Here is a 20,644-nt window from a genome sequence, read left to right as displayed (position 1 = left end):
AAATTAGAGATACCAAGGGAACATTTCATGCAAAGATGGGCTCGATAAAGGACAGAAATGGTCTGGACCTAACAGAAGCAGAAGATATTAAGAAGAGGTAGCAAGAATGCACAGAACTGTACAAAAAAGATCTTCACGACCCAGATAATCACGATGGTGTGATCACTCACCTAGAGCCAGACATCCTGGAATGTGAAAGCTATGGGCCTTAGAAAGCATCACTATGAACAAAGCTAGTGGAGATGATGGAATTACAGTTGAGCTATTTCAAATTCTGAAAGATGATGCTGTGAAAGTGCTGCACTCAATATGCCAGCAAATTTGGAAAAGTCAGCAGTTGCCACAGGACTGGAAAAGGTTAGTTTTCATTCCAATCCCAAAGAAAGGCAATGCCAAAGAATGCTCAAACTACTGCACAAGTGCACTCATCTCACACGCTAGTAAAGTAATGCTCAAAATTCTCCAAGCCAGGCTTCAGCAATAAGTGAACCATGAACTCCCTGATGTTCAAGCTGGTTTTAGAAAAGGCAGAGGAACCAGAGATCAAATTGCCAACATCCGCTGGATCACAGAAAAAGCAAGAGTTCCAGAAAAACATCTATTTCTGCTTTATTGACTATGCCAAAGCCTTTGACTGTGTGGATCACAAGAAACTGTGGAAAATTCTGAAAGAGATGGGAATACCAGATCCCCTGACCTGCCTCTTGAGAAATCTGTATGCTGGTCAAGAAGCAACAGTTAGACCTGGACATGGAACAACAGACTGGTTCCAAATAGGAAAAGGAGTATGTCAAGGCTGTATATTGTCACCCTGCTTATTTAACTTACATGCAGCATACATCATGAGAAAAGCTGGGCTGGAGGAAGCACAAGCTGGAATTAAGACTGCCGGGAGAAATATCAATCACCTCAGATATGCAGATGACACCACCCTTATGGCAGAAAGTGAAGAGGAACTAAAAAGCCTCTTGATGAAAGTGAAAGAGGAGAGTGAAAAAGTTGGATTAAGGCTCAAGATTCAGAAAACTAAGATCATGGTATCTGGTCCCATCACTTCTTGGAAATAGATGGGGAAGCAGTGGAAACAGTGTCAGACTTTATTTTTGGGGGGCTCCAAAATCACTGCAGATGGTGATTGCAGCCGTGAAATTAAAAGATGCTTACTCCTTGGAAGGAAAGTTATGACCAACCTAGATAGCATATTCAAAAGCAGAGACATTACTTTGCCAACAAAGGTCCGTCTAGTCAAGGCTATGGTTTTTCCAGTGGTCATGTATGGATGTGAGAGTTGGACTGTGAAGAAGGCTGAGCGCCAAAGAATTGATGCTTTTGAACTGTGGAGTTGGAGAAGACTCTTCAGAGTCCCTTGGATTGCAAGGAGATCCAACTAGTCCATCCTAAAGGAGATCAGTCCTTGGTGTTCTTTGGAAGGACTGATGCTAAAGCTGAAACTCTAATACTTTGGCCACCTCATGTGAAGAGCTGACTCACTGGAAAAGACCCTGATGGTGGGAGAGATTGGGGCCAGGAGGAGAAGGGGACGACAGAGGATGAGATGGCTGGATGGTATCACCAACTCGATGGACATGAGTTTGAGTTAACTCCAGGGAGTTGGCGATGGACAGGGAGGCCTGGCGTGCTGCGATTCATGGGGTCGCAAAGAGTCGGACACGACTGAGGTACTGAACTGAAGTGAACTGAATCCAGATCCCCAGTCTGTCCTTGACCCCTATGCTATACTGTTTCTAAGATGGAAATACCACTCTGGAATTTATGGGAGATGTCTGGAGATAGAAACTTGAAAATCATCAGCATAGAGATGGTATTTAAATCCACGACACTGGATGAGCTCACCAAGGGACAAGCATAGTTAGAGAAGAATCCACAGACTGAGAAGTAGGCAGCAATATAATGGAAAATGAAGACAGCATGACCCCTTAACTCCAAACAAATAGTGTTTCAAGGAGTGGGAGGGATGGGCTATGTCAAATGCTGTTGATAGGTTGAATAAATAGAACCACTGGAATAATAATACAGATGACTTGACAAGTGATGAGGGTAAAAGTCTGGTAAAGAGTGTTCAAGAAAGGAAAGGAGAGCAGAAACTGAAGGCACCAAGAAGAAACCTCCGTTTAAAAAGAAGCTGTTTTTTCATGCTAATGGACAATCCACTAGAGAAAGAAAACTGATTATGGAGGATGAGGGATAGCGATACTGAAATAAGTAACGGCTGGAATAAGAATTTTGTGGAGGAGCTGGCCTCAGCTAGGAACACAGACAGCTTATCCCTTGAATAGGAGGGAAAATGGAATATATATGCACAGATGCATGTAGGTAAGAAGATGTGGTATTGTATCTGAGAGTTCTCTTCCAGCTGATTCTATTTGTTCAGTGAAGTAGGAAGCAAGGTCACCAACTGAAAGAGAGAACAGAGTAAGAAATTCTGGAGATTTAAGGAAATGGAAGGGATAGCCAAATAGTCATCTGAAAGTGAGAATAAACTGGACTAAATAAATGGAGACCATCTTGCTCATCGTTGATCTGGATAGCCTAGTACAGTTCCCAGTATGTTTTAGACACTAACTGTGACTTGAGGCTTGAGAACCACTGACTCTTTATGAATACAAATTTAAAAAAAACAACTTCAAAGGTTAATGAGTTGGGTTTTTCTTTTTTTTTTTCAGTCTAGAAAAGATCAGTGGCCAGGGCATTTGACATATTAGTTGATCATGTTACAGGAAATACTGAAACCAAGGATCAATGGAAATATTCTAATGACTCCTGGGATTGTCTTTCTTATTTTTCCTTCTTTAGAAATCTGTTATATTACACTCCAAAAACAAGCCCTAAAAGGTGCATCTAATAAGATATGAGAGAAGGTAAATTTTATAGAAGAAAGGGCGTGGGAATTTAAAAAGCAGAAAAGAAGAAAAGGAAAGAGGGAGCAGATACTCCCTCACTTGTAGAGGAAAGGACCCAGAGTGGTCTAAGTACAATCTGCCATTAAGGAGAAAACACAGGAAATCTAAATAGAATGTAGATGTGAGCACACTGACTTAACGTGGTCATGAATACCATTTAAATGTTTTACTCTTGAGAATTAGTTGCAACCAATATAACCATGCGCTACTTTTCAATTACGTATTCTCTAAAACAATCATTTCTAATGATGCCATTTAACAACTGTACAGCATAAAAACTTGAAAAAATATATACATGGCAGTACAGTAACAGTATCTGTTATAACAGATATTACAATAGTTTTGGTGATTTTTATACAGTTAGAAGTGGTTAACCCCCTCCCCCAAATTAAATAATAGCCCAGGGAGGAGTTCACAAACTCAAATCCCCACAGGGTTAAAAGCAGGTAACAAAATGAGTGAAGCAGACGGTGAAGACAACAGGGAGCTACAGGCATGTGGCAACAGGCAACCAAAGGGCGTAACGGCTACTCAGCTCCGCATACAAAGTTAGCTGTTTTGCCAGATCTGCCATTCCTAAAATAGATATAATAGTTTCAATCTGAATGTTTTCAATGTTTGAAATACTGGCAACTAATTTAAATCTAAGAACTGTGAGCAGGCCATGCACTGTATGTTTGTGGGAAGCATTCAGGCCCTTGAGCGGTCTAGTGTCCCCTGCATCTGACATTTTCCCATTCACTGTAATGAAAGCCTCTTGAGGAACGCAGAGACCAACACTGGGCAGGAGAAGGCATGCAGCACTACGTTTCAGAAAACCCTGGTTTCAGGGTAGGCACTACCATTTACTGCTAGCTGGGTGACCTCTTTGAGCTTATTTATTCATTTGTAAAATGTAGTTTCATCAACTATCATGTCTAATTCACTGAACTGTTTTGAGTAGCAAGTTAGAAAGCAGGTCAAAACACATCCCTAAGTATAAAGCTCTATATAAATACAAGTGGATGGCTGTGAGATACTAGAAAATATACACTGGTATTTGCCCCTGGTTCCTGGCACAGAGCTCCTGAAATCCTTGAAATTCCCCAAGCAAGAACACAAAGAGCATCTCTTGTCCTGATATTTGTTCTCTGATCCCATCCCTGACACAAGGCTCCTAAAACCCTTGTAAATTGTAAAGTGATAAGAACACTAGGAGCATCTTTTGTTCAATGATACAATCCTGGGTGGGCTCCTGGATAAGAACTTGTCACCAGAACCACCAAGCCATGATGAGAAGCTTAGGATTTTCAGTCTTATTCCTCCATCCTCTAAAAAAGGAAGAGGAGATGGAATTGGAATTAATAATCTATCATGTCTACACGAGGAAGCCAGCACAAAATCCTAATAATCAAGGTTCCGAGAGCTTCCAGGTTGGCAAACACATGCACATGGAGAAGGTGACATACTCCAGTTTCACAGGGACAGAAGCTCCTGCCCTTGGGGCACTCCCAGACTTTGCTGTACGTATGTCTTCATTTGGCTCTTAGTCGGTATCCTTTATCATGTCCTTTAATAAACTGGTAAATATAACTGTTTCCTTGAGTTCTGTGAGCTGTTCTAGCAAATTAATGAAGCCTGAGGAAGAGGTCATGGGAATCTCCAATTTGTAGTCAGAGACAGAAGGTATTACGAGTAACCTGGGGACCAACTACCTGCAATTGGCATCTGAAGTAGGTGGGACCTGTCTTATGAGATTGTCTCCAAGTAGACAGGGTTAGAACTGAGTTAAACTGTAGTGTCTCAGCTGGTGTCACACATAATTGCTTGGTGTAGGGGAAAAAAAAAATCTCTCTTTATTTGGTGACTAAAAGTAAAGTGTTTTGTGTCAGCAGTAAAGAGAGATACAGGAGAAAGGCTAACAGGAGGCAGATTGAACTGAGTTTTTCTAATACAATGGCTTGAAAAAGAGACCTACCAGGGTGGCCTAAAAACATTTTATATCTTTATGTTTAGCGAGTTCCTCATAAAATGGTAATACAGATTTACTTAGCTCATGAGTTTCCTCAAATACATTAAAATTTAAGATCCTTTTCAAATGTTAAGGGCCATGTAATTGCTTGCTAATATTAATAAAACATTTGTCGAGTACAGCCAAATACACTAGGAGCTGTATATAGTACTTTCTAAAGAGTTGAGAATATTCTTGGCTTTCTTAAAATAATGAGCAATTTAATGTAGCTAAGTTTAGAAAAAGATATTTCAGAGTCTTAGGTTTTTTCCCCCCTTCTAAGATGTATGTAATCTTACAATGGGTTATTAACACAGACCTCTAAGACACCCAGGTTTATCTGTTCCTCATTAATTAAGCTTCTGAAAGTACTGCTTCCATTAGATGGAGGAACAGGGAGGTCAGGCCCCCGACAGGAACAGGGCAGAGTATTCAGGTCCAACTAAGGGAAAAGCAGCAGCAGTTCTCCTGGTCATCAGGGCTAATAATTCTTTCACCCATCTACTGTTATGCAAATATGTTTGGTGGAAACTCTTGATAACTGTTGGACCATTAAAACATACATAACATGAAGGCTAAGAAAGTGTCAAAATTTATGAGGAGCTGCACTAGATAAAAACTCCCTAACATACTGTTCTATGAGATTCTTCATTTTTAGCTTTCATCAAAACACAAATGACTGAGCAAACTCAACAAACCAAATCTCTTTCACCAGATGACTTCTTGTAGATTAGCGTTGAAAGTGAGTTAAATGATGGCAACTTGAAAAGTATAAAAGGATCCAAATTCAAGAAAAGTTTTCATTTATAAGTAAATTTCTGGAAAGATTATGGGTGATGTTTTCCCCCACCTTGGTTTCCAAACTCTTTGAATGAGTTAACTGTAATTAAAAAAAAAAAAAAAAAACTGTACATAAGAATAAACTGCCTGGCCATAAAAGTAATTCTCCCCACAATAACGTAAGAATTCTGTATTACATCTCTATGAGATGGAGAGGATCACTAAACTTATCCTAGTAATTATTTCATGACATATGAACTCGAATCATTATGCTGTACACCTTAAACATATATTGCTGTATGTCAATTATATCTCAATAATTCTAAGGGTCAGTTTGACAGAAAACAACAAAATTCTGTAAAGCAGTTATCTTTCAATTAAAAAATAAGTAAATTTTTTAAAAAAGAAAAGAATTCTAAGGGTCATATTTGTTCACATTATGGGACAGACTAGTATCTTTTAAGAAAATCTCACTAGTATGATTTAATCATCTCTAGATAAATAAAATGTTATTTGAACCACTGGAAAAGATTCTTTAAAGCTTTAATAATAAAATAAATTGACCAGAGACAAAAATCCAAAATTAAATTGCTACCTTTAAAGAAGAAAGGTAGAAAATAAAAATGAGTTTTAGGAAGCTCTTTACTTACTAACATCTTTATAAGGTTAAATCTCTTAAACTTTGCTTATAAATAATTTGGAAATAGAGTGATTGTATAGCAAAGTGATTTAACAATGTAGACTTTGAAATCAGATTATCTGGGTTCAAATCCTAGACTCTACCACTTATTGTATCTGTGAATTCAGGCAGGTCACTTAACCCTCTGTAAACTTCCGTTTTCTCACTGTAAGACAGGAGAAAATAATAATTTCAGGCTTACTGTAAGGGTTAAGTGAGATAATTCATAGTTTTATTTCTCATACCATATAAATTTGTGATGTAGCAAAATGCAGTGAAAATAGCTAAGAAGCATGGTATGACCCAGTTGTGACATTAGATGTACAATGACCTCATTATACACAGCAATGAATATTGTCACCTGGGAACTGATTCTCACGTGATAGCTATTTTTGTTCTTTAACATGATGCTATAACCTTAAAAAAAAAACACACTTTAACATATTTTTGTATAAATCATATTAATATTTTCTACATCCTAGCATTCATAGATAAGACTGCTTTACCAAAGTAGATACATTAAAAACTGATCACTTAGAAAATACTTAAAATTATACTTTAATTGGGTTCATGTGAAATTGCTTTGAGAAATTATATTTGGAAAAGAAAAAATGCTCCACCAAAAAATCCGTTTAACAATCAGGATGCCTATTTATAAGTATGCAAGTGTCTATAGGATTAATTCTTTCTAGATATAGATCCCACAGTCTATGGACCTGTTAATGTGACTCACATTCTATGGACCTGTTAATCTGATTCAGGCTCAAAATACCTACTAAAACTTTTACTATGACATGTGTGGATACATTGAAAGTGAAAGTGAAGTCGCTCAGTCGTGTCCGACTCTTTGCGACCCCATGGACTGTAGCCCACCAGGCTCCTCCTTCCATGAGATTCTCCAGGCAATGAGTTTATATTTCAGACTGATAGCAGGTACTGAATAAACCATTCAATCTAAAATCCTTCAAACTTGTTTACTTTATTTAGTATAATGGTAGCTTAAACCAGAAATGAAGTGGAAGTGTTTGTTGCTCAGTTGTGTCCAACTTTTGGTGACCTCATGGAGCATGCCAGGCTCCTCTGTCCATGGAATTCTCCAGGCAAGAATACTGGTGTGGTTAGCCATTCCCTTCTCCAGGGATCTGCCTGACCCAGGGATCTAACCCAGGTCTCCTGCATTGGAGGCAGATTCTTTACCATCTGAGCCACCAGGGAAGCCCAATTTAAACCAGAACATGTGGAGGGAAAAAAAGAGTTACAATTAAAATACTTAACTGAGAAGGAAATGGCAACTAATCATTTAAAAAAACTGGTCTTCTTAGGGACTTCCCTGGCAGGCCAGCAGTTAAGACTGTGGCTTCCACTGTAGGGGGCACAGGTTTGATCCATGGTCAGGGAACTAGGATGCGGAAGCCATGTGGTGTGGCCAAAAAGAAAAAAAAAAAAATTCTTTAAAGTAACAAAACTACCCAGTGAAAAATTAACTGTGATGGGATTTTTATATTTTATATTCACATAAACACATAAACTTTTAGTAATGTACAATGAGTTATAAAAATGACAGTAGTTTTTTCTTATACCGTCTGAGTCTTATTTTGTGGCACTTACTCAAAACTAAACAATAAGCTTAGACACAAAAATGTTAGAAATGTATTTATCTATTTTTGTACTGTCACCCTACATAAGGAAATCTGAACACTGAACGTCATTTTTTAAAAAGCACCTACATAAAGAACATTACACATATGACCTACATTTGATAGACTACTAATTAAGATAGTTTTTCTTAAGTTACCATCCCTGGTTAAAAACTACAGGATCCCCAAAGATAAGTTCACATACTTTACTTACTTCACCTGAAATTTAACTTAAATTGAGAAAAAGTAATAGCAATGAATGTAAAATTTGGGATACATTTTAATTTTCACTTGAATTTAGTATTTCTTCCTACTTCTCTATCAATATTGAGCACTAAGTAAAGCCTACTTGTTCAAAAATATTCTAATATGAACAATTTTGCTAAATCAAATTTAATTTAACACCTGGTTTTGAGGAAGCAATTCTTTTTTAACCTACTTTATTTACTGGACTTTCCTAGGAATTATCAGTTTTAGTATCAACAAACACACAGGTAATATCAGAGATAGCAGCTTCCAGATTCATTAATTTCCATATTCCATCAAATCAATGCCTGTATTATAAAGAAACCAAAGCTGTACTTCTTTTTAAAAAATACATCAATGCTATACTAGGGGTGTAACTCCTTATAAAGCAAGGCACGAATGTGGCATCAAACTTACTTTTCCAAAGAAGCCTTTGAAGAACTTCCTTTCCTGGAGGAACAGGGGGACAAGTCGAGCGCTATTATTGTATGGGCTAAATGTCCCAGGGTTTCACAGCAATAAGCACACACAGAGGGTAGGTGAAGGGCAAAGTAGGAGAAGGGGAGGAAGTGAAAGTTTTAAAGAGTTATCCATACCAGGAGTGACAGGGAAAAAGGAAGGGTGCATGAAAATGCAGGGAAACATACTGTACGGCCTAAGAATCCACAGAAAGAGAAGAGATCAGAACCTGTATTCATGCAGAGCAACTAGTTACTTTAGCATTCTCTTTTGACGTTTAAAACAGATTATTCAAATTTGGCAGCAGAGAAAAAGATTATGATATACTGATTCGGCGAGATCTGCATTTAAATTTTCATAATAGTAAGTGGTAAATATATTGGTAGATATACATTTTTCAATTTAAAATCAGTGGTCAAATATGTGGAAGTCACCAATTAAAAACAGTCCACACTCAAATGATCACACAGTAACATTAAAAAATGCTACACTTAAATTATAAGTGTGCAGCGAGGATCCTTGTCAGACTTTTGCTTATTGAGTTAAAGATGTCACTTAGAGAATTCTTACTAATGCATTAGGACTGATTTATATGTATGTATGTGCTGATCAATTCCACAGCAATCACAGGGAATTAACAGATATTTTTGATTTCAAACATGGAATAAATCATCTACAAAGAACACAAGGCTGATGCTTTCACTGGAGTTGAGAAAACTAATATATTTGAGAACCAAACCAAATCTGTGAGCCACAGCTGAAATCTGAGGAATATGGTCCTATTTTCTTTTAAAATTCTATTTTAGAATAAAGAAATTTGCAGTGACAGTTATAACTGTATGTAGGTAAAAAAGAGACAAGTGTCTGTGATCCCAGCACACATTTTTAAGCATATACAAATTTTGAAAACTGGCCGCCATGTAAAGTCTGAAGAATTTGTGCAAAGTAGCTAAGTTCTAATTCACCCAAACTAGCTTAATGTTAACATTTCTTAGTTTTGGCTGAACTATACTTTAAGCCTTTGCCTTTATAAACTGTTATTAACAGTGAACAAATGCCTAGAAAAAGACAACTATACAGAAATTTGACTCTTAGATAATTTATCTAAGACGATGGTATGACTAGATAGCATCACCAACTCAATGGACATGAATCTGAGCAAACTCGGGAGATAGTGGAAGACAGAGGTGCCTGGCATGCTGCAGTCCACAGGGTCACAAAGAGTCGGACGTGACTGAACAACAACAGATAATTTATAAATTCATTCAATATTCTCAAACACTAAATAGTTTGTTCTTTCTCTAGGTTTTGAAAAATCACAAACAGCATCAAATATTTCCACAAAATGTTTTCAATTTAAGCTAGAAATATAAAAAGGAAAGTGGGTAGTTACACAGTAAGACTAAACTTATTTCTGCTGCCAAGTTTGGTGACTCTAGTTTTGTTAGACTTTTAGGTAACCACCAGCTTTTAAAAGGTGCAGGCCATGTTAAAAGATTCACCATTCTTTAGGGACAGGAAGGTACCAGAAGAAGATTCATTAATATTTAATTTAGCTCCCAGAAAAGCTCCTGTTAAACATGGAGTTTGCCTTCTTTTCATAAAAGACCTCAGATGTTAATGAAAAAAGATGACGTGCAAAATGCATCGAAAGACAGTTATTAGATTAGAGAATAAAACTAATTTAAAAAACAATTATGATTCTTTTACCTGCTAAAACAAGAACATATATTAAAACAAATATATCAAATAGTGAATAAAAAACCAACATATTAGAAACTGGTAGTGTAATGAAACTAGTCTAAAACCAAAAGAGTGCGAAAGACATTTATAGAGACAATGGGAAGAAAAGACATTTTAAAAGGTCATCTTGCATCAGTATCAAGCAAGATAACCAAAGGCCCAAAATACTTTTTATAAAACTGGTACTCCTCACTTTGTAACTATGTCATAAAGGCACTGAAAATGGGCAACAGTCATTTTTGTCATTTATCTTATACAATCTACACCCCTAAGTGGCTAGGTAAATTACGCCACAAAGTAAATGAATTGAAAATACTGTACCTAACTTTATGAATATAATGCAAAAAAATTTAAACATATCTATGCTCTGAGAAGTATATGTTGTTTAATTACAATATCTTTTCATTTGAGAATATTAAGTGTTGATAACTTCTCATTGAAGTTAAAGTAATCCTAAATTTTAATGAATCACTTGGAAGGAAAATAAAAAAACTGTACTTGCAAATTATCCTGCTTCTTCAATCTTCCACAAATTTAAAAAGCACTAGAACATTACATTTTTAGTTCAACAATTATTTGAGTGATAGGTTTAAGATGTTTGTTTTCCTATTTAACTGGTACATTTGAGCTACATAATTCTTTAAATTTTAAAACTTTTTGGCATTCAAACTTGTTCCAGACATGCTATTTCTTTAGCCTGTAGGTTTGTACATTTTTACGTTTGCTTCCATTTATTTGAAACTCTAAGAGGAGTATTTATCATCTATGAAAATAAACACATCTCCAGACACAGCTTTTGGCACAATATGAGCATCTGGCACAGTAGATTACAGATGTTTGTTAGATAAATGTTTGGTCAAAGGAGGAAAAAAGGTATCTAGAAATTTCTGTGTAGTAAAAATATGAAAAGACAAAAATCATGGATTTTGGCAGACTAACATGATATGATCCGAGGATTAACAACATCTGAAGACTTCCAACTTTCTGCAACCGTTTCCATACAGCATTAGAAAGGGTATTAGTAGAAGGGGAAGTTTCATTGGGTATTAACAAATGGGAAACTGACACAGAGAGCTCAGCCTGGTGCTCTGTGACAACCTAGAGGGTTCAAGGAGGAAGGGATATATATATATATATATATATATTTATGGCTGATTCACATTCCTATACAGCAGAAACCAACACAACTTTGTAAAGCAATCATCCGTCAATTAAAAAGCTTTTAAGTGTTCTTAATCTTATTCTCTTAGTGAACTTAGAATTATTTTGTTAAATAAGGGATTGAATTTAAGTTTCTTCGAAAACTGTATTATCTGCAGCTGCATTTAACTCGGGAACATATTTAGGTGGACATGGCAAGTCTATACAACTATGAAGTTCCTTTAACATTAATGATGATTAAATGAAGAGCACAGATAAGACTAAGAAGGTATTCAAACATTTAAGAATTTAAATAACCAAAATCTGAGGTAAAGGGTATGTATGTGTATCTGTATATTGTTCTGGGTTGTCCTTTTTTTTTTTTTAAGTTTTTTTGCATACCATAATCAGTTATTTTTCTCCTCCTTTCCTTTCTATAATAGAGTCAGACATTTGTTGGAAAACACAATCCACTTCGACGAATTGGTTGCTTCCTCGATTTTACATCTTTTATACTGAGGAATTATATATAAGAGGTCATATAAAATATACCAAAAAGCAGAAAAGTTTTGATTAAGCAAATTGAGGGGGGAAAAAAAAGCACTCATTCATTAGTAGCCAAACTTGTGGCAGCCTAGCATACCAGCAAACCCAAAGCAACAAGTATTTAATGCTGTCTGGGGCAAGGGCATGCAGAAGTAATGCTTAAAGCTTTCACAGCAAAGGCAGGAAAGGCCACACATTGGAGAAAAGGAAGGTTGTGAAAAGGGCTGTCAGAATCTAAGAAACACTCTTCAAACCTGTCCAAACCATGAAGTTAACACCTTAAGCTGAACCTTTGTGAACTCTGAACTCCTTTTATTAAATACACAGGCATATGCCTGGGATGTATTCTATGGCGTAATAGGCAAAATAGACATTATTGATCCTTGAAAAGGACTCTCCACTTCAAGTTTGTGCAAAAGGCAGGGAAATAATGTTAGAGGAGTACAAAGAAGGAAACTGGGGAGTAGCAGTAATGATAGGAAGTCTCCCCAAAATAAACCTCACCGGCCATTAACAGATATCTCTATTTTATACTTTTTTTTCCCAGGAAAGCTGTTTCCTACAGATTTAAATTACTAATTTATAACCCAGTTATCACAGTTAGGTTAAGTGACTGAAATAGTTTTACCCTGGTTTTAGAATGTTATTCATCTATAAGAGTTCATACCACTAGTTTAACATGGGTTCTGAATTAAAACTATCTTTTAGATAATGTCTGGCCTACACTGAAGCAGCTGGTCATTAAAACTTACATCTTTGGATGGACAACATGAAATGCTCTTTATTAACGAGTGCACATCTTTTGATTAAAGGAAACACTGTTCTTACTGGACAGTGGATCACTGTAATTTACTGAACAAAATATTTTGAGAATGTTTATAGCATATAGATCAACACTGGCAACCATCAAATACATACAGCTTTCAGTCTTTTTACAGCATCTTCACAGATGTGCATTCCTCTTGATTCATCAACTTCTACATGCCCAAGGTACTGCAGAAAGAAGAGAAGAGTTAGGGATATTACTGTGTTTACTGAGTAGCTACTATATGATAGACATTATGTGGTAGAAAATTGAATACTAAAATTCCACTCAAGAAACTCATAGCATTACAGAACAGTTAAGATAATGTAACTTGACTTATCCTCGGTGTCCTCATATGAATGAGATTTAGAATAAAGGTTTCAAAGAGTTGTTAAAGGGGAGTAGGTGAAAAAGAACACGATAAGGAAAGGTAAATGTCAGGTTAACATTCAGGTAAATGTTACCTGAAGCTAGTGAATCTGAGGCAAAAAGTTTGTGCTAGACACTGTACCTCTAGGCATAAAAAATAATCCTAAAACAAAACATGTGTGTGTGTATATACTGAAAAGGTACAAAGAAAAACAACAGCTATTCAAGGCCTGAAGAGATCACATACTCTTTTTACGGGAAGCACGTAAGAGGGCTGAAAACTAAAATTTTAAGACAGTACATTTGAGCTTTAAAATATGTATAGAACTTGAAGAAGCCATATGGGAAAGGATGGAAAACTATTTTAGGCAGGGAGAATTTAACAAAAGCTATAGGTGTGGAATAGAATACAATACGTCAGCAAGTATTCCTCATCTGGCAAGAATATGAGGTATATGCAGCTATGAAACTTGAATACTGAAATGAGTCTGTACTGAACCCCAGAGACAATGGAGAGCTAAAAAGCTTTTTTTTTTTGCAAGGTAGTAATATTATTCAAATTGTATCTTAGTATGGGAATAGTCTTGGGTTAAAAAGTATAAGGGATGATGGCAATATCGCAAGTGCTCTTTTAAAAGGAAATTTAGAGTCTGGTTCTGGTAAGATGGGAGAAGACATGCCTTACCCTGTCCTGGCCTCCCCGGTGGCACTAGTGGTAAAGAACCCACTGTCAATGAAGAAGAGACTTCATTGTCGATCCCTGGGTTGGGAAGATCCCCTGGAGAAGGAAATGGAAGCCCCCTCCAGTATTCTTGCCTGGAGAATCCCATGGATAGAGGAGCCTGGTGGGCTACAGTCCACAGGGCCGCACAGAGTTGGACACGACTGAAGTGACTTAGCATAGCATGGAATCCTGTCCCACGCTCTGAATGAAATCATAAAACCAGAACAGAATGCATGGAGCACCTATCTGAGATCTCTGTAAAGAGTGTAAAATAAATCAGAGAACATCAGAATTCAAGGTATTTCTGAACTGGCAGGCAGTTTACCTTCCATGGCCCGCCTCCCTCTTTTGGTCCCTCCAGCTTGAACTTAACACAGCCAGATATCCAAAAGGGAGTGCTATGGCACAGTCAGAACTCTGGGAAAAACACTCTCTCTCTGGTTCAAGGACCAGGTATGCGAATACCTTATCCTCAAAGAGAATAGGAATCCCCATCCCTTTATTTATTTATTTTTGTTCTTTTATATCCCAATCCCCAGGAAACCCTGTGGTGGTGTCAGTGGGAGCAGCAAGGGAAGCCTCCAAGAGCCACGCACCTCTCACAGACTGTGATTCCAGAAAGGTGGCATCAACACCCCCCAAGTCCCTACTTCTGCTTTCTTACCCTCTCCCTGAACCTCCCACAATCTGGCCCTGGATGAAGGTGAAACAGTGGAATTCATGGGCACAATAACTAGAGCCCTAGGAAACACAGGCATAGAGAGTTTAAGTAACTTGCTCAAACCCATTCAGCCAGTGAATGCTCAAACCGAAGCAGCCTGACCCACAATAGTCTTGCAATGCTCACATACTGAATTTTTCATTTTTACTCCCATCTTTCCAATACTGACTGAATGCATAAAACCTACATAATTAAAATCAATTTAGGAAACTGCTAGACTTTAGGTAACAAAACACCTGAGGTATCAATCATAAAGATCATAAACTAAGGGCAAAATAATTTAATGACTAAAAAATTGTAACTGCTGTAATTCTGAATAAACATAAAACAGCAAGATTCACTTTTAAGTGAATCAAATAATATATTCAGTTATATATATTTTATATATTCATCTTCAGATTTTTTATTATAGGTTATTACAAGATATTGAATATAGCTCCCTGTGCTGTAAGTAGGTTCTTATTGGTTATCTATTTTATATACAGCAGTGTGCATCTGTTAGTTCAACTCCTGATTTATCCCTTCCCTCCCTCTTCCCATTTAGTAACTGTAAGTACATTGTTTATGTCTATTGAGTTTGTTTCTGTTTCGCAAGTTCATTTGTATCATCTTTTTTAGATTCCACACATAAGAGACATCATACATTTGTCTTTCCCTGTCTGACTCCTTCACTTAGTATGATAATCTCTAGGTCCACTCATGTTGCTGCAAATGACATCATTTCATTCTTTCTTATGGCTGAGTAATATTCCATTGTGTGTGTGTATATATACCACATCTCCTTTATCCACTCATCTGCTGATGGATACTTAGGTTGCTTCCATGTCTTGACTACTGTAAACAGAGCTGCTATAAACACTGGTGCATGTATCTTGTGTGTGTATGTGCGTGCATGCTTATGTTTTGGCTGCACCACACAGCTTGTGGGATCTTCATTCCTCAACCAGGGATGGAACTAAGTGGAAGCGTCCAGTCTTAACCACTGGACTGCCATGGAAGTACCTGCATGTATCTTTTGGAATTATAATTTTCCTCAGATACATGCCCAGGAGTGTGATCGCTGGATCATATGCTGATTCTATTTTTAGTTTTTTTTTTAAGGAAACTCCATACTGTTTTCCATTGCGGCTGGACCAATTTATATTCCCACCAATAGTGTAGGAGGGTTCCCTTCTCTCCAAACCCTTGTCAGCATTTATTATTTGTAGGCTTTTTGATAATGGCCCTTCTGACTGCTGTGAGATGATACCTCTTTGTGATTCTGATTTGCATTTCTCTAATAATCAGCAACGTTGAGCATCTTTTAATGTGCCTGTTGGCCATCTGTATGTCTTCTTTGAAGTAATGTCTATTTAGGTCTTCTATTCACCCTCTGACTGGGTTGTTTGTTTTTTGATATTATACTGTATGACATGCTTATATATTTTGGAAATTAAGCCCCCACTGGTCACATCATTTGCAAGTATTTTCTGTCAATCCTCAGGATGTCTTTTGTCTGTGGCCTCCTTAGCTGTACAAAAGTTTTCTAAGTTTGATTAAGTCCCATTTGTTTACTTTTGTTTTTATTTCTTTTGCATTGGGAGACTGATCTAAGAGAATATCGCTAGGATTTACATCAGGGAATGTTTTGCCTATGTTCTCTTCTAAGAGTTTTATGGTTGTCATGTCTAATATTTAAGTCCTTAGGACATTTTTTTTTTTTTAACCCATCCCATCCTCTTTTTTTTTTTTAGGACATTTTGAGTTTGAGTTATTTTTGTGTGTGGTGTGAGGGAGTGTTTTAACTTCACTGATTTATATGTGGCTGTCCAGCTTTCCTAACACCACTTCCTGAAGAGACTGTCTTTTCTCCAATGTATATTCTTGCCTCCTTTGTCAAAGATTAATTGACCACACGTGTACGCATTTATTTCTGGGTTCTCTATTCTGTTCCACTGATCCATATGTCTGATTTTATGGCAATACCATGTTGTTTTAACTACTGTTAAACAACTACGATTACTGTACCTTTGTAGTACTGACTGAAGTTGGGAGGGGGTCATGGTTAATGCCTCTGGCTTTGTTCTTTTTCCTCAGAATTGCCTTGGCAATTCTGGGTCTTCTCTGGTTCCACATAAGTTTTAGGAGTATGTGTTCCACTTCTGTTAAAAATGTCATAGGTAATTTGATAGGAATTGCATCAAAATTTGTAGATTGCTTTGGGTAGTATGACCATTTTAACAATATTAATTCTTCCAACCCAAGAGCGTGGGATATCATTTTATTTCTTGGAACTGTCTTCAATTTCCTTTATCCATGCTTTACAGTTCTCAGCATGTAAGTCTTTCACCTCTTTGGGCAGGTTTACTCCCAGGTAGTTCATCTTTTTTGATGCAATTTTAAGCAGGATTTTTTTAAAAACAACTTGTTCTTTCTGCTATTTCATTGTTAGTGTAAAGAAATGGAACAGATTTCTGTATGTTAATATTGCATCCTGCACCTTGCTGAACTCATTTATCAGTTCTAAAAGTTTCTGTGTGGAGTTTTTAGGGTTTTCTATATAAAGCATCATGTCATCTGCATATGATGACTATTAACCTCTTCCCTTCCAATTTGGAGAAATGAATAGAGATTTCGAAGTGTTTCGAAAAGATTTTATTCTATCATCTTGATCAACTCAACTGGTCACATACAGGTATTTATGATGGGGGGAGAGGGGGAAAGGAGGGAAGACTTGATGAAAAGACTTGGTAAAAAGAAGAAAATAAAAGTATCTCACATGGACTGACTCAGTCACATAATCTATTTTAGAAATATGGAGATGGAAATCAGCCTTGTGTCTATGAGAAAAACATGCCAACTAAAAAAAACATTATTAAAAAGGTCTCTTTTCCTCTGAGACACTACCTCACTGAAGAACTGCAGCTGATGTATGCTTTAATGGCTAAAATATTTGACACTGCGACTTCTTCTGTCTGTATGCCTTTTCCAAACTCCCTCTGAGTCAGGGACTTCTATTCCCAAAAATGTAGCTTAGAAAAACTAGTATATAGAATTTCATTCTTGGATGAATTACATCATTTTTCATTTTCTTGAAAAAAAAAAAAAAATTTAAAAACTAGATTATCTCTCTGCTTTCATACTGTTATCCATGAGAAGAACTGCAGAGCTCTGATGTGAGAGACTACATAGTCAGCAGTTCTCAACATTAACAAAAAGTGACAGTCATTAATTTATAAGAAGCTATAAGGCACATTATCACATACACATAGCCTATGTTATAGGCAAATACAGGATGCAGATGTGCACAACATACATCAATCTTTGTTTAGGGGTTTTAATCAAAAAGAAGTAGCTTAATTAAAATGGACTGTTTTTTACGTATAAATTTGGAGCACAATTACATTTGAACAACTGATCTAAACTAAGTATATATGGGAATTCCCCAGCAGTCCAGTGGTTAGGACTCCATGCTTTCACTGCTGAGAGCTGGGGTTCAATCCCCGGTCGCAGAACTAAGATCCCACAAGTCACTCAGCACAGCCAAAAGAAAAAAAAAACTAAACTAAGCATATGGGTTAAATCTAATCACTTAAATTTAAAGCTTAAAATAAAGAGATTAAAAAAACTTCCCCTTCCAAATGAGACACTAGATGTCAAAAAAGTTAAGTGCTTTAGACAAAGCCATATAACTGGTAAATTAACAGGTGATAAGTCTAATAGTACTGAAAAGTACTAAACTACACGCATAGTCAGGGTACCCTGCTACTCACCTGATTTCACCTCCACTTGTGCCATCTGCTCTAAACAACACTGGACTCCTTGCTGTGTCTCCAACATACCAGGTTTTCTCCTGCCCCAGAGCCTCTGTACTTGCCACCCTGCTGTCTACAATCTGCTTCCTTAGACACTTGAGAATTTGCTTTCTTTTTTTGGGTCTTTGGTTGGGGAAAAAAAAAAAAAAAATCACTCTTCATGAGGGCTTCCCTAACTATCCTATTTTAAATCTCACCCTCCATTGCACTTCCTTAACACCTCATTCCCTTTTTATATATTAGGTACTGTGTATATATTTATTTGTTGATTGTTAATATACACTAGAATGTATGCACTGTGCAAAGATTTTGTCCGTTTTGTTCCCTTGTGTTCACAGTGCCCAGATGTCTGCAACACAGCAAGCACTCAGTGAATTCTTTTGACTATGTCAATGGGTTATTGGACTCACAGAGAAGGAAATGTAACACATTACTTAGTGCCATCTTAAACAATAATAAGTCATAATAATAAAAACTTTTACAATAAACTCAAGACAGAGAGACAATCAATGGTGTAGGACAGAATGCAAATGTTACAAGCTATATAAGGTTAAAAAGAAAAGCATAGCTGATATAAGTTTGAAGGTAGGAGAACATGTCATAATTTATCTTAAAACCTCATCTGAAATATCTCATTGCTCCAATGCAAAGACACATTTTTTTCAAATTTCTAATGTTTCAGAAAGAAGAGCAAATTATGACATACTAGCCACTGTGAGCATCCTAGCAAGCTTATATGTGACTATAATGTATCTGTTCAACCAACTGTCACTTCAGTTGATTTATTTCATTGGTATCATACATGATTGAACATTAAGTTTTACAGTGTGAAGCAGCTTTGAAACATACTCAAGCTGTAAAATTGTAAGCAACAGAAAATATCTCATCTCCTGGGATGAAAAATCAGTTAAGGAAAACACCCAAGAAATGTAGATTAAAAACTTCAACATTCAGTTGTTAATCTAACCAATAACAACAAGAGCAGCAGCAAATATTTACTGTTACTCACTATGTGCTTGGAGAAGGCAACGGCATGCCACTCCTGTACTCTCGCCTGAAAAATCTCATGGGCAGAGGAGCCTGGTAGGCTGCAGTCCATGGGATCGCGAAGAGTCAGACACAACTGAGCGACTTCACTTTCACGCATTAGAAAAGAAAATGGCAACCAACTCCAGTGCTCTTGCCTGGAGAATCCTCAAGAGGGGGAAGCCTGGTGGGCTGCCATCTATGGGTTGCACAGAGTCAGACACGACTGAAATGACTTAGCAGCAGCAGCAGCACTATATGCTAGTGGTGTGTTTTCAATATAATGTATCTACTCATTTAATTTTCATGTGTGCTAAGTTGCTTCAGTCCTGTCCGACTCTTTATGACCCCATGGACTGTACCCCATCAGGCTCCTCTGTCCACGGGATTCTCCAGGCAAGAATACCGGAGTGGATTGCTGTGACTTCCTTCAGGGGATCTTCCTGACCCAGGGATCGAACCCACGTCTCTTACATCTCCTGCATTGGCAGGTGGGTTCTTTACCACTAGCACTACCTGGGAAGCCCTAACTTAACTTTCATAACCTATACTAATTCCAGTTCTCATTTTATAGATGAAAACACTGAGGCACAGAGAGGTTAAGTAATTTCTTTTTAAAATTTTTTATTGACATACAGTTGATTTAAACTGTTTCAGGTGCAGTACAAAGTGATTCAGTTTACACAGACACAGACACACACACACACAGACACACACACACACAGACACACACACACAGACACACACAGACACAGTCACACACACACACACAGAGACACACACACACACAGAGACACACACACACACAGAGACACACACACAGAGACACACACACAGACACACACACACACAGACACACACACAGACACAGACACACACACACACACACACACACACACACACGCTTCCTGGCCTCCCAGCTTCTCAGGTAGCACTAGTGGTAAAGAACCTGCCTGCCAATGCAGGTTAGATGTAAGAGATGCTGGTTTGATCCCCGGGTCAGCAAGATCCCCTGGAAGAGGGCATGGCAACCCACTCCAGTATTCTTGCCTGGAGAAGCCCAT

General features: G+C 37.3%; 1 protein-coding gene across 14 annotated transcripts in view; it reads right to left on the bottom strand.

The window, feature by feature from the left end:
- The window catches only part of NUMB (NUMB endocytic adaptor protein), a 165,165-nt gene that overhangs the window by 26,024 nt on the left and 118,497 nt on the right, over positions 1-20,644 (bottom strand). For 7 of the 14 annotated variants that reach the window (XM_040226122.1, XM_040226132.1, XM_040226127.1 and 4 more), the window contains 2 exons: positions 13,060-13,134; positions 8,671-8,703 (listed from right to left, as the gene is read on the bottom strand). In XM_040226122.1, coding sequence (XP_040082056.1) covers positions 8,671-8,703; positions 13,060-13,134 — 108 coding nt within the window. The remainder of the gene's footprint in view (positions 1-8,670; positions 8,704-13,059; positions 13,135-20,644) is intronic. The other 7 variants (XM_040226128.1, XM_040226133.1, XM_040226130.1 and 4 more) reach the window with 1 other exon arrangement.

This window comes from Oryx dammah, unplaced genomic scaffold (genome assembly GCF_014754425.2).
Source record: "Oryx dammah isolate SB20612 unplaced genomic scaffold, SCBI_Odam_1.1 HiC_scaffold_26, whole genome shotgun sequence".
Lineage (NCBI taxonomy): Eukaryota > Metazoa > Chordata > Mammalia > Artiodactyla > Bovidae > Oryx > Oryx dammah.
Note: the sequence above shows the minus strand (reverse complement) of the source record. Positions and strands in the feature narration are given on the sequence as shown.